Raw genomic sequence first — 15,492 nt, forward strand, 5'->3', positions numbered from 1 at the left:
TTTACAGACGAATGGAAAAACTGGTAGAAGCCAACCTTGGAGAAGATCAGTTTGGATTCCGTAGAAATGTTGGAATATGTGAGGCAATACTGACCTTACGACTTATCTTAGAAGTAAGATTAAGGAAAGGCAAACCTACGTTTTTAGCATTTGTAGACTTAGAGAAAGATTTTGACAATGTTGACTGGAATACTCTCTTTCAAATTCTAAAGGTAGCAGGGGTAAAATACAGGGAGCGAAAGGCTTTTTACAATTTGTACAGAAACCAGATGGCAGTTATAAGAGTTGAGGGGCATGAAAGGGAAGCAGTGGTTGGGAAGGGAGTGAGACAGGGTTGTAGCCTCTCCCCGATGTTATTCAATCTGTATATTGAGCAAGCAGTAAAGGAAACAAAAGAAAAATTCAGAGTAGGTGTTAAAATCCAGGGAGAAGAAATAAAAACTTTGAGGTTCGCCGATGACATTGTAATTCTGTCAGAGACAGCAAAGGACTTGGAAGAGCAGTTGAACGGAATGGATAGTGTCTTGAAAGGAGGATATAAGATGAACATCAACAAAACCAAAACGAGAATAATGGAATGTAGTCGAATTAAGTCGGGAGATGCTGAGGGTATTAGATTAGTAAATGAGACACTTAAAGTAGTAAGGGAGTTTTGCTATTTGGGGAGCAAAATAACTGATGATGGTCGAAGTAGAGAGGACATAAAATGTAGACTGGCAATGGCAAGGAAAGCGTTTCTGAAGAAGAGAAATTTGTTAACATCGAGTATAGATTTAAGTGTCAGGAAGTTGTTTCTGAAAGTATTTGTATAGAGTGTAGCCATGTATGGAAGTGAAACATGGACAATAAATAGTTTGGAGATGAAGAGAATAGAAGCTTTCGAAATGTGGTGCTACAGAAGAATGTTGAAGATTAGGTGGGTAGATCACGTAACTAATGAGGAGGTATTGAATAGAATTGGGGAGAAGAGAAGTTTGTGGCACAACTTGACTAGAAGAAGGGATCGATTGGTAGGCCAAGTTCTTAGGCATCAAGGGATCACCAATTTAGTATTGGAGGGCAGCGTTGAGGGTAAAAATCATAGAGGGAGACCAAGAGATGAATACACCAAGCAGATTCAGAAGGATGTAGGTTGCAGTAGGTACTGGGAGATGAAGAAGCTTGCACAGGATAGAGTAGCATGGAGAGCTGAATCAAACCAGTCTCAGGACTGAAGACCACAACAACAACAACAACAACAACAACAACATCTGATACGGCTCTGTCGGAATATCTCCTTCTGTATGTATAAGGCTTTGACTGCTATACCCACTAACAGATATTAATGTAATTCCTTCAATATGTTTTGAGTCTTCCTATATCAGAGTACACAAAGCACTATTAACTATTAGCAATGCAGGATCTAAAATTGCTCTCTTATTTGCAGGAAACTATACATGAACATGAGACAACATTGACTGCAGGATGCCCAAGGGACTTAATTGATTCTTTTCTTCTGGAAAAAGAAGAAGATAAAAACAAAGCAACTTCATCATTCACAGGTTACAACATATGGCATTCTATATATACATATATATTATATATATATATTTATAATAGAGGGAAACATTCCACGTAGGAAAAATATATCTAAAAACAAAGATGATGTGACTTACCAAATGAAAGTGCTGGCAGGTCGACAGACACACAAACAAACACAAACATACACGCAAAATTCTAGCTTTCGCAACCAACGGTTGCTTCATCAGGAAAGAGGGAAGGAGAGGGAAAGATGAAAGGATGTGGGTTTTAAGGGAGAGGGTAAGGAGTCATTCCAATCCCGGGAGCGGAAAGACTTACCTTGGGGGAAAAAAGGACAGGTATACACTCGCACACACACACATATCCATCCGCACATACACAGACACGAGCAGACATTTGTAAAGGCAAAGAGTTCGGGCAGAGATGTCAGTCGAGGCGGAAGTACAGAGGCAAAGATGTTGAAAGACAGGTGAGGTATGAGCGGCAGCAACTTGAAATTAGCGGAGGTTGAGGCCTGGCGGATAACGAGAGGAGAGGATATACTGAAGGGCAAGTTCCCATCTCCGGAGTTCTGACAGGTTGGTATTATTGGGAAGTATCCAGATAACCCTTGACGGTGTAACACTGTGCCAAGATGTGCTGGCCGTGCACCAAGGCATGTTTAGCCACAGGGTGATCCTCATTACCAACAAACACTGTCTGCCTGTGTCCATTCGTGCGAATGGACAGTTTGTTGCTGGTCATTCCCACATAGAAAGCTTCACAGTGTAGGCAGGTCAGTTGGTAAATCACATGGGTGCTTTCACACGTGGCTCTGCCTTTGATCGTGTACACCTTCCGGGTTACAGGACTGGAGTAGGTGGTGGTGAGAGGGTGCATGGGACAGGTTTTACAGCGGGGGCGGTTACAAGGGTAGGAGCCAGAGGGTAGGGAAAGTGGTTTGGGGATTTCATAGGGATGAACTAACAGGTTACGAAGGTTAGGTGGATGGCGGAAAGACACTCTTGGTGGAGTGGGGAGGATTTCATGAAGGATGGAACTCATTTCAGGGCAGGATTTGAGGAAGTCGTATCCCTGCTGGAGAGCCACATTCAGAGTCTGATCCAGTCCCGGAAAGTATCCTGTCACAAGTGGGGCACTTTTGTGGTTCTTCTGTGGGAGGTTCTGGGTTTGAGGGGATGAGGAAGTGGCTCTGATTATTTGATTCTGTACCAGGTCAGGACGGTAGTTGCGGGATGCGAAAGCTGTTTTCAGGTTGTTGGTGTAATGGTTCAGGGATTAGGGACTGGAGCAGATTCGTTTGCCACGAAGACCTAGGCTGTAGGGAAGGGACCGTTTGATGTGGAATGGGTGGACTGATGTCCAGGCAGAGCTTCAAGGAATCCTCAGAACCTTAGGCCCCCTTCAAAACCTTTCACCTGACTCCATCAACCTCCTGATCCCACCGACACCCCGCACCCCTACCTTCTACCTTCTTCCCAAAATTCATAAACCCAACCATCCCTGCCGCCCCATTGTAGCTGGTTACCAAGCCCCCACAGAGCGTCTCTCTGCCTACGTAGATCAACACCTTCAACCCATTACATGCAGTCTCCCATCCTTCATCAAAGACACCAACCACTTTCTCGAACGCCTGGAATCCTTACCCAATCTGTTACCCCCGGAAACCATCCTTGTAACCATTGATGCCACTTCCTTATACACAAATATTCCGCACATCCAGGGCCTCGCTGCGATGGAGCACTTCCTTTCACGCTGATCACCTGCCACCCTACCTAAAACCTCTTTCCTCATTACCTTAGCCAGCTTAATCCTGACCCATAACTTCTTCACTTTTGAAGGCCAGACATACCAACAATTAAAGGGAACAGCCATGGGTACCAGGATGGCCCCCTCATACGCCAACCTATTCATGGGTCGCTTAGAGGAAGCCTTCTTGGTTACCCAGGCCTGCAAACCCAAAGTTTGGTACAGATTTATTGATGACATCTTCATGATCTGGACTCACAGTGAAGAAGAACTCCAGAATTTCCTCTCCAACCTCAGCTCCTTTGGTTCCATCAGATTCACCTGGTCCTACTCCAAATCCCATGCCACTTTCCTTGACGTTGACCTCCATCTGGCCAATGGCCAGCTTCACACGTCCGTCCACATCAAGCCCACCAACAAGTGACAGTACCTCCATTATGACAGCTGCCACCCATTCCACATCAAACAGTCCCTTCCCTACAGCCTAGGTCTTCGTGGCAAACGAATCTGCTCCACTCCCGAATCCCTGAACCATTACACCAACAACCTGAAAACAGCTTTCGCATCCCGCAACTACCCTCATGACCTGGTAGAGAAGCAAATAACCAGAGCCACTTCCTCATCCCCTCAAACCCAGAACCTCCCACAGAAGAACCACAAAAGCGCCCCACTTGTGACAGGATACTTTCCGGGACTGGATCAGACTCTGAATGTGGCTCTCCAGCAAGGATACGACTTCCTAAAATCCTGCCCTGAAATGAGATCCATCCTTCATGAAATCCTCCCCACACCACCAAGTGTCTTTCTGCCGTCCACCTAACCTTCGTAACCTGTTAGTTCATCCCTATGAAATCCCCAAACCACTTTCCCTACCCTCTGGCTCCTACCCTTGTAACCGCCCCCACTGTAAAACCTGTCCCATGCACCCTCCCACCACCACCTACTCCAGTCCTGTAACCCGGAAGGTGTACACGATCAAAGGCAGAGCCACGTGTGAAAGCACCCATGTGATTTACCAACTGACCTGCCTACACAGTGAAGCTTTCTATGTGGGAATGACCAGCAACAAACTGTCCATTCGCATGAATGGACACAGGCAGACAGTGTTTGTTGGCAATGAGAATCACCCCTGTGGCTAAACATGCCTTGGTGCACGGCCAGCACATCTTGGCACAGTGTTACATCGTCCGGGTTATCTGGATACTTCCCACTAACACCAACCTGTCAGAACTCCGGAAATGGGAACTTGCCCTTCAGTATATCCTCTCCTCTCGTTATCCGCCAGGCCTCAACCTCCGCTAATTTCAAGTTGCCACCGCTCATACCTCCCACAGAAGAACCACAAAAGTGCCCCACTTGTGACAGGATACTTTCAACATCTTTGCCTCTGTACTTCTGCCTCGACTGACATCTCTGCCCGAATTCTTTGCCTTTACAAATGTCTGCTCGTGTCTGTGTATGTGCGGATGGATATGTGTGTGTGTGTGTGCGAGTGTATACCTGTCCTTTTTTCCCCCAAGGTAAGTCTTTCCGCTCCCGAGATTGAAATGACTCCTTACCCTCTCCCTTAAAACCCACATCCTTTCATCTTTCCCTCTCCTTCCCTCCTTCCTGATGAAGCAACCATTGGTTGCGAAAGCTAGAATTTTGTGTGTATGTTTGTGTTTGTTTGTGTGTCTGTCGACCTGCCAGCACTTTCATTTTGTAAGTCACATCATCTTTGTATATATATATATCACATAGCACAAGGCAATTTCCAGCATCTGTATTCATGTGGTAAAAATTATAGTAATGCAGAAAATTTAAGGGTTAGTAAGAAAACAAAAGTGAGAAAATAACTTGCCAAAATAGTAATCTTGTCTGGTGTAGTCCCCAACAACCAGTCCTTCCAACTCATCCCATCCAGTTAGGCTCCCGTGACCTGGGATTTTGGGCAACTTTTACAAACCCTCCCCATTTCCTAGATCTCATGAGTCTTCCTCCTCCACACCTCCCCCTTCCCCTTCCGCCCCTCTGCCAGAAGGAGCAACAGGCTTCAAAAGCCTGCAAATTACAATACTTCTATGAGTGTGATCGGCTGCCTCAGTTTGATGAGTAGACTTTTTATCTAACCAGTAAAAAAAAAAAAAAAAAAAAAAAAAAAAAAAAAAAAACTGATTAAGTAGTTCATTTTCAAACTAATTGCTCTTACAGAATTCATCAAAACAATACAAAGATTTTCTGAATTAAAATTTTCAGCTTGACAAGATACAATGTATAAAACCACTCACATAAATTATTTTTTAAATTTAACTTTTATATAGAACTTCTCAAAACTGATATGACCAATAATCAATAATAAAGGTACCCATTTTAAAAAGAACACACACACACATGCTATAACTCACTTATGAATAACCAATTTCAATTAGAATAGAATATTTATTTCCCCTTAAACACTATTACATACAATCACAGTTGTGATAAAAAATTTATACAAATATATAGTTACTACATTAAGGTATTCTTACATGGACTCTTGCCTTATTATGTTACAAGATGGCTATTATGTAAGTTATTACTTTAGTAAAGTACATTGTTATGAATAGAGATGTGGAAATGGATTAATAATTGCTTGAATAATTGGAAAAATTGCATGTAGGCTTTCACGGCCGGCGTCTTCAGTAATTAAAACTTCCGGGCTAAGAGGCCGTGGTCCAATAGTAGAAATACTTCTCCCTGACGTTTCATTGCCAGCTGCGGGCAACATCATCTGAGGTGAGTCTATGACTGGCTGCTAGGCCGTGGAGGTCCTGTTTATATAGAGCACGTAGAGGGCGCCACCACTCGTCACATGTTGTCAACAGTAAAACTATCTCTGGCTGACGTCATTACTCTCGATCGAAGGTAATCGATTGTCACATCTTTGGTATAAAGTCGATCGCCATATCTTATCTAACTTCAAGCCTTCTTCTTTCCTGTTAAAATTATTGTGGTGTTTAAAATCTCTACAGCCCCTCTATACATACGTGCATAATAATGTGATGTCTTAGCTAGCACACTCGTCTCACTAAATTTTATTTCATGGTCACCCGTTTCAAAAACATGTTCCACTACAGCCGATTTGTCCGTGTGTCCCAGTCGACAGTTCCTTTTGTGTTCAGTTAGGCGAGTATTGATACTTCTTTTAGTGGTTCCGATGTAAACCTTCCCACAACTACACGGAATTTTGTACACACCAGGAGTAGCTAAAGGGTGTCGTGCATCTTTCGCCGATCTTAAGCATTCACTAATCTTCTTGGTGAGTCTGAAGATTGTTTCAACTCTGAACTTGGCCAGCACTTCCCCGATAAGGTCTGTAATATTGTGGATGAATGGAAAAAAAACTTTCCCCACTGATGTCTGTTGTTGTTGCACGTTTTCGGGCATTTTTCTTCTGGGATGGAGTGCTCGATCTATCTCCTTGCCAGCGTACCCATTTTTCTGGAAAGTGGTTCACAAGTGGTTTAGTTCCTCTTGCAAATAAGCTGGCTCACAGATTTTATTAGCCCTGTCCGCCAATGTCTTGATAATACCTCTCTTCTGCCTGGGATGATGGTTCGAATCCTTATGAAAATAACGATCGGTATGCATATCTTTTCTGTAGACTTTGTGACCCAGAGTCCCATCTGCTCATTTAATTACTGAGACGTCCAAAAAATTAATCTGTCCATTACTCTCTGTCTCCATAGTGAATTGTATTTTTGAATTGATGCTATTCAAATGCTTCAAAAAATGGTTCAGTTCTTCTTCACCATGATTCCTTATGACAAAAATGTCGTCCACAAACCGATACCACTTCAAAGGCCTTTTTCTGGCTGACTGCAGTGCTTGCTGTTCAAAAAATTCCATAAAAATATTAGCAACGGCTGGACTTAGAGGACTACCCATTGCCACTCCATTAATTTGTTCATAGAACTCATTATTGTACTGAAAATAAGTTGTGGAAAGACAATGTCTAAACAAAGCTACTATATCAGTAGGAAATATGTCAGATATGCAAGCAAGGGCTTCGTTGACAGGAACCATGGTGAACAGAGACACCACATCAAAGCTGACAAGAATATTACTGGGACTGACGGTAATCTCCTTCAATTTTTCGATGAAGTGCGTAGAGTTTTTAATATGATGATCAGTTTTTCCAATAAATGGTTGTAACAGGGTGGCAAGATGTCTAGCCAGCTCTTGAGTAGGGGATCCAATAGCACTTACTATCAGTCTCAGTGGGACATTAGGTTCATGCACCTTAGGTAGCCCATATAATCTAGGAGGATAAGCTTCTGTTTTGCAAAGATCTTTTTTATCCTCTGAAGGAATAGAAGACTTTTTTATTAATTGATTGGTAACTGTCAACACTTTCATTGTAGCATCCCTTTTCAACTTTTTATAAGTGGTAAGATCCAAAAGGTCACTGATCTTCTTGTGGTAGTCTTCACTCTTCATCACCAAGGTAGCATTTCCCTTGTCAGCAGAAAGTACAATAATACTCTTGTCCGCATTAATCTCCCGTAATGCTTTCTTTTCTCCTTGAGACAGATTACTGCTATGTGGCTTAGCTTTACACAGTATCCTGGCTGAGTAAAAATTTTGAAGGTAATTTATGAATCTGTGCACAATCTTAGGTGAACTTCGACTGATACAAATATCAACAGTCCTTTAATATCATTACATTCAAGGTCAATAAACATAATTTGCATTATGTACTACTGCTTCCAATAGTGTGCGGTACCAAATAATCACCGCAACCTTTGAAACTATCAATCTGTCACACGAAGCACAATATTTTTAGTATAAGTACACCAAGTTCAATAGGTGCCTATCAAGTCTAAGTCATTACCTTCACATTAATTCCATTGTGTTTAGTCTTGAGTGTGACAATGTCAATGCAGGTATGCTACTCCAGATATGGTGTGGATTATTCTTGTCTGCACTGAACCTCTTGATGCAGAGTCTCAGCAGCAAGTGAAATGATGAACAGATAGGGTTTGAACTCATAACAGTGCAAATAAATATTCCTTTTCTAATAACTTTTTATAATATTTTTCATGAACAGTTAAAATACACATTTTTAAAAATGCTGGTATGATGGAGCCAAGCATATGTCCATATGCCACCACTTTGCAAAACAAAAGGGTGAAGACACATGAATTAGTAAACTGATGAGCATCTTTCTTACTTTGTTTCATACAGATATTTAACAATGAATCGAAACATTATCCTTGCCACAAAACAACTCGTTAATTTTGCTTTGGCGATGCCTTTGCTTTAAGCTAATTCTGTTTACATATAGCTTATACATAATAAAAGGAAAGAAAGAAAAATAATATGATTCAATACAATTGCCCCAGCCCCTGTGCACTGACATATAGAGGTGCACAGTGCCTGAGATTATTTCCCAGTTTATAAAGTTTGTACTGCAACCATAAAGACAATTTTAAATATATAATTTAAGAATGAATTTTCTTTTTCAATTACAGATGAACAGTTATTATCTGTATGCCTTGATTTGTTCATGGCTGGCTCTGAAACAACAAGCAACACACTCAGTTTTGCTATTTTATACATGATGAAATATCCAGAAATACAAGAAAAAGTGCAAGCAGAACTTGACTCTGTTGTTGGGAGGACCAGACTGCCATCTCTTGCTGATCGCTCAATGTAAGTTGGAAAACTTACACACCTTATGCAAGCATAAACAAAACACCGTCAAGCATCTAGAAAGGACTAACAGAACTATGTTACTGTTCAATATTAGTAATTTTATTTCATAAAACATACTACAAAGTTATGGTTGCAACATCCTTTGTCAGACAGTTAAGATGAAATATTTATCCAAAGTGGTAAAATTGCTTAGTCAAATAGCTACATGTCTCACACAAAGTTCTATTTTGTCAGTAAATGAAAATAGTAATAGCATGATAAAAAATACATGTATGTATGTTATACACATTCATTCTGTTATACAAAATTAATAAAACAGAAGGATAAAATTATATTTCAATTGATTTGATTTTGTGCAAACCACTGACACACATGCTTGAGAACAATGAAGATCAAAACTAATATAGTAAGAAAAGTTCTGACATAATGTAAATAATTTAAAATCAAAATAGATCACTTTCTAGACAGTAGAAGTACTGAGTTGTTGACAGGTCCACAAAATGCTGCTTTAATCTGGGGTGATACTAAGTGATGAGTGGTGTGCTCATCTTTAACTGGTTCATGAGTATTAGGGATGTGTGCGGATAAGGCTTGGAAAATCTGTTTGCAGACAAGGTATGTGAAGTAGTACCTGTTTGTGGTTACCTTTGTGAAACCTTCAGCATACTGGACAAGGGAATTATTGTTACTGCAGATATGCCAGCTGTGGGTGGGCAGGCTAAACCAGTGCAATTCTTTGGTATGTAAGGGATGACAGCTGTTGACATGCAGGTGGTTGGCAGGCTTGATACAGCTGGAGGTATGACTGGTACCATTGGAGAGGTGGAAGTGAAATTCCAGGAAAGTGGCTTTTTGGGCTGAGGAGGACTAGTTGAAGTGGATGGGAGACTGGGTGTAAAGTTATGGAGGAATGGGGTAGTACATCTTGGCCCTGGGTCCTGATCATGACAATATCATCAATGAAACTGAACCACACAAAAGGGTGCTGTTTTGGGAGGCTGGGAATGTTTCTACAAGATGGTCCATAAACAGATTGGCATAGGAGGGTGTCATTCAGGTGCCTATGGCCTTCTCACAGATTTCTTTATATTTCTTCCTCTCAAATGAGAAGCAGTTTTATGTGGGGATATAATTGGTAATCTGCATAAGGAACGAAGTAGTGGGTTAGGAATCAGAAGGATGTTGGGAGAGGTAGTGTTTGGTAGCAGCAAGGTCATGGGCATGAGGGATGTCGGTGTGTAGGAAGGAACTGTCAACAGTGACAAGTAGGGATCCAGGCAGCAATGACACGTAAATGATCAAGAATTGGTGAAGGAAGTGTTATGTGTCTCTAATATGAGAGCACATAAACAGCAACAATGGGGCTTCCAGGATTGTTGGGTTTATAGAATTTGGAAAGAATGTAGAAGATGAGTGTGCTAGGGGTCATTCAGGTGAGGAGGGAGATGAAATCGGGAGAAATTATGAGATGGGCTAAGGATTTGAGTAAAGACTGGAGGTCGCGTTGGGCTTCTAACAAGGGGAAGGCCTCAGACATGGCCAACCAATTTAGCTCAGATTTGGCTGGTCACTTGTGTACAATCAAAAACAAAGGACTCTACGATATTTTGGGTCAACACCCCCACAATTTTGAGAAAATCACCCCTAAAGATTATAACGAGCAATCGACTCAAAATTGGAGTGATCGATAGATAATTGTACATAGAGCATTTTTCATCATCAGGTATGGAGTCCACAAATGCAAACTTTTCCAGAAACTGAGGAAAGAAACTTTTATAACTGCTGCTTCTGTACCCACATGGTAAACGCTTTTTGCCGACAAAACCGACAGTGCTGATAGTGCAACAGCCAAGGTAACTGGCTGGGAATCAGAAAACCCGGGTTCAAATCTCAAAGAAACCTAGCAGATGTTATACTTTTCATTTGTATTTTTCCATATCTCAATTGATAGGGATGGGAGGGTTAATAAGGTAAGTAAATAAATAAGGGATGATAATAATAAGGTAGGCAAACTAATTTCCCAAATGACATAAGTTAGTAAAGTGTTAAACTTTTAAGCCTTGTCACATAACAACACCGAGTAAGAGAGCTGCAAATTCCTCATGAGGGATCACAGATAGCCAACCATGCAACACTCGTTTACAGTGAGGCACAGGACAGAATCCATGCAGGGAGAGTTATGTTGTCCCAGTTGCGTCTTCGTCATATCATAGTTGTGAACCTGGAAGAGTGAAGGTGTCCAGCATGAGCCTTACAGAAGTCAATCAGAAAGAGCTGTTTTCCTGTCGTGAACCTCACAGATACATGTAGTGATTTTTCCATCATTAATGTGCCCAATGAAATATGTTTTGTGAATGAATACAGTGTTCTTCCATAAGTAACATATGACGAGTACTGTATGTAGCCGTAGTAACTAGTTATTGTTTGTTGTGTCATATCTTTCAGGTGCATAATCTGAATAATGGAGGATGTACACCCTTTGACTAGTGCTGTAATATATAGTTGGGAGCCTGTCACAGACAATGGCAAGTGGGAAGTTACCAACGCTGTGTTTTGGTTTGTAGAAGTGCTGCAAGACAGATGCATTATCAATGCACTACCGGAAGCAGGCAGTTCTGTTTCTCGGCGTTCCAGATTGATAGGAGCGGCTATCATCGAGCAATTTTTGGAGCTGATGAACGAGATAACTTTTGTTAATACTGAAGTACTATACCATGAAGACGAAGTAGAAGGAGATTCAGTGGAAGATATCCTGACAAGTGAATCGAAAAATGGTCATAACACTTTGGAAATCTCCACGTCACTGGGAATATGTGCTTCATCAGTTTCCAGTCAGTATTATGAACTGGTTACTAAGCAATTGAACTATGGTGCTATACTCCTTGAAGTAAAAGTAAAGGCAGTAGTGCTAGCCAGGACTCATCCAAATTGGAACTTACAAACACTGCAAAAGAATGGAGCAAGAACAGCCCTGAAAAGGAAGGACTTGAAATTGTGGGAAAGTGATATCATTGAAGGAGGGACAAGATACGACAAATACCAGGTGAGAAATAAGTGGACATATGACCGATTTGTCGAATCTCGTTGGTGTAACGAGAATGTAACAGTGAGAATACTTCAGGAGTGGGCTGCAGGTGCAGCATTTCAATATATGGGCAACAAGGATTTTACGTTTGCTGCATCATTATCTTGGGCAAGAAATTTCAAATCAGAGTATAAAATTCGTCAATGGCACGTCACTAAATACGTCTCTCATAAGGAGGTACAAAATATAGAAGATATACAGAAAGTGGCAGCTCTTTACAGCATGCAAACGACGTCACATATGACCAGTTTTAATTACGATTACATGATCAACACCGATCAAACAGGATGCGAGTATCGGGTGAACATTCGATGCACGTTATTGCATAAGGGAGAAAAACGAACCCTTGTAGCAGTTGGTAGTAAAAACAAATTAACACATTTGTACACGGCGCAATATGCCATCACAGCCTCTGGAAAAGTGTTGCCTAAGGTTTTCCTGTGTTTACAAGAAACGAATGTTACATTTGGTCCTTGGGTTATAGAAGAGGTCAATTGTTTAACCGACTCATTGAAAGATGTTTACATTACCTGCTCCAAATCCGGGAATCTGACAAATGCGATTTACAGAACATTTCTTGAGAATGTTTTAAAACCATACGTTTCTGATAACAAGTTTTGTCTAATTTTGGATTCCTGGAGTGGACGAATTAACACTACAATATATGGCACAATTTTTATAGATGGCAAGGGTCAGCCGACGTGCACAGTAAAAGTAATACCACCAAACTGCACACCTGTGTGCCAGCCATGTGATATTTATTTGTATCGCCAGGTTAAAAACTTTATTTCCAGGTTTCAGAATTGCAGTGTGCTTCTGGAAACCCAGCCGAAAGTGTACAACCGCACAGATGCAACAACTACATCTACATCTACATGATTACTCTGCAATTCACATTTAAGTGCTTGGCAGAGGGTTCATTGAACCACAATCATACTATCTCTCTAGTCTCTACCATTCCACTCCCGAACAGCGCACAGAAAAAACGAACACCTAAACCTTTCTGTTCGAGCTCTGATTTCTCTTATTTTATTTTGATGATCATTCCTACCTATGTAGGTTGGGCTCAACAAAATATTTTCGCATTCGGAAGAGAAAGTTGGTGACTGAAATTTCATAAATACACTCCTGGAAATGGAAAAAAGAACACATTGACACCGGTGTGTCAGACCCACCATACTTGCTCCGGACACTGCGAGGGGGCTGTACAAGCAATGATCACACGCACGGCACAGCGGACACACCAGGAACCGCGGTGTTGGCCGTCGAATGGCGCTAGCTGCGCAGCATTTGTGCACCGCCGCCGTCAGTGTCAGCCAGTTTGCCGTGGCATACGGAGCTCCATCGCAGTCTTTAACACTGGTAGCATGCCACGACAGCGTGGACGTGAACCGTATGTGCAGTTGACGGACTTTGAGCGAGGGCGTATAGTGGGCATGCGGGAGGCCGGGTGGACGTACCGCCGAATTGCTCAACACGTGGGGCGTGAGGTCTCCACAGTACATCGATGTTGTCGCCAGTGGTCGGCGGAAGGTGCACGTGCCCGTCGACCTGGGACCGGACCGCAGCGACGCACGGATGCACGCCAAGACCGTAGGATCCTACGCAGTGCCGTAGGGGACCGCACCGCCACTTCCCAGCAAATTAGGGACACTGTTGCTCCTGGGGTATCGGCGAGGACCATTCGCAACCGTCTCCATGAAGCTGGGCTACGGTCCCGCACACCGTTAGGCCGTCTTCCACTCACGCCCCAACGTCGTGCAGCCCGCCTCCAGTGGTGTCGCGACAGGCGTGAATGGAGGGACGAATGGAGACGTGTCGTCTTCAGCGATGAGAGTCGCTTCTGCCTTGGTGCCAATGATGGTCATATGCGTGTTTGGCGCCGTGCAGGTGAGCGCCACAATCAGGACTGCATACGACCGAGGCACACAGGGCCAACACCCGGCATCATGGTGTGGGGAGCGATCTCCTACACTGGCCGTACACCACTGGTGATCGTCGAGGGGACACTGAATAGTGCACGGTACATCCAAACCGTCATCGAACCCATCGTTCTACCATTCCTAGACCGGCAAGGGAACTTGCTGTTCCAACAGGACAATGCACGTCCGAATGTATCCCGTGCCACCCAACGTGCTCTAGAAGGTGTAAGTCAACTACCCTGGCCAGCAAGATCTCCGGATCTGTCCCCCATTGAGCATGTTTGGGACTGGATGAAGCGTCGTCTCACGCGGTCTGCACGTCCAGCAAGAAAGCTGGTCCAACTGAGGCGCTAGGTGGAAATGGCATGGCAAGCCGTTCCACAGGACTACATCCAGCATCTCTACGATCGTCTCCATGGGAGAATAGCAGCCTGCATTGCTGCGAAAGGTGGATATACACTGTACTAGTGCCGACATTGTGCATGCTCTGTTGCCTGTGTCTATGTGCCTGTGGTTCTGTCAGTGTGATCATGTGATGTATCTGACCCCAGGAATGTGTCAATAAAGTTTCCCCTTCCTGGGACAATGAATTCACGGTGTTCTTATTTCAATTTCCAGGAGTGTAGATCTCGCCGTGACGAAAAACGTCTTTGCTTTAATGACTTCCATCCCAACTCGCGTATCATATCTGCCACACTCTCTCCCCTATTACATGATGATATAAAACTATTCACAGCATAATTCATAACCACCTTTCAGCACCGATGTTTCAGGCAATGATACCATATGCATGGTACGCATCAAAACTAATTCCCGAAAAAGATGTATTTTTAAATGTAAACCAAGTTTGTTTTCTGCCGACTCTTTGGAAGGAACAGTGTAGCTGTTGAAAGATTGCGTTCATTAGATGTTCTTGGTTCTGTGAGTATATTTGTTTCAAATGTTTATTTGACAGGTACCATCCATCTAGTTGTTCGAAGAAAAGTGAGGACACGTAACAGTGACTGGAAAAGCCATTTTAATGTGACCTGGAGTAACATTTTAGTTGTTTACTATCCCAAGAGGTTTGAGAAATTTATTTGCCTACCTTATTATTATCATTTGTTATTGATTTACTTACCTTATTAACCCTTCTATCCCTACCAATTGAGATATGGAAAAATACAAATGAAAAGAAGAACATCCGCTAGGGTTCTCCAATTCCCAGCCAGTTACCTTGGCCGTTGCGCTATAAGTGCTGTCGGCGAAAAGCGTTTACCATGTGCGTACAGAAGTGGCAGTTGTAAAAGTTTCTTACCTCGATTTCAGGAAAAGTAGGCGTTTTCGGGCCCCATACCTGATGATGAAAAATGCTCTATTTACAATTATCTATTGATCCTGCCAATTTTAAGTAGATTGCTCGTCATAACCTTTAGGGGTGAGTTTCTCAAAAACATGCCATTAGAGATGACTGCCATTGCTGCAGTATTTTCAGATCTTCTAAAAACCACCTTTTACATCAGTCAAATCATGATGACTTATGGTGGTGTTTGTAAA

General features: G+C 42.5%; 1 protein-coding gene across 1 annotated transcript in view; it reads left to right on the forward strand.

Moving 5' to 3' along the window:
* LOC126236278 (methyl farnesoate epoxidase-like) overlaps positions 1-15,492 on the forward strand; it is a 141,142-nt gene that overhangs the window by 87,387 nt on the left and 38,263 nt on the right. The window contains exons 5-6 of the mRNA XM_049945443.1: positions 1,427-1,541; positions 8,766-8,946. Coding sequence (XP_049801400.1) covers positions 1,427-1,541; positions 8,766-8,946 — 296 coding nt within the window. The remainder of the gene's footprint in view (positions 1-1,426; positions 1,542-8,765; positions 8,947-15,492) is intronic.

This window comes from Schistocerca nitens, chromosome 1 (assembly GCF_023898315.1).
Source record: "Schistocerca nitens isolate TAMUIC-IGC-003100 chromosome 1, iqSchNite1.1, whole genome shotgun sequence".
Classification (NCBI taxonomy): Eukaryota; Metazoa; Arthropoda; class Insecta; order Orthoptera; family Acrididae; genus Schistocerca; species Schistocerca nitens.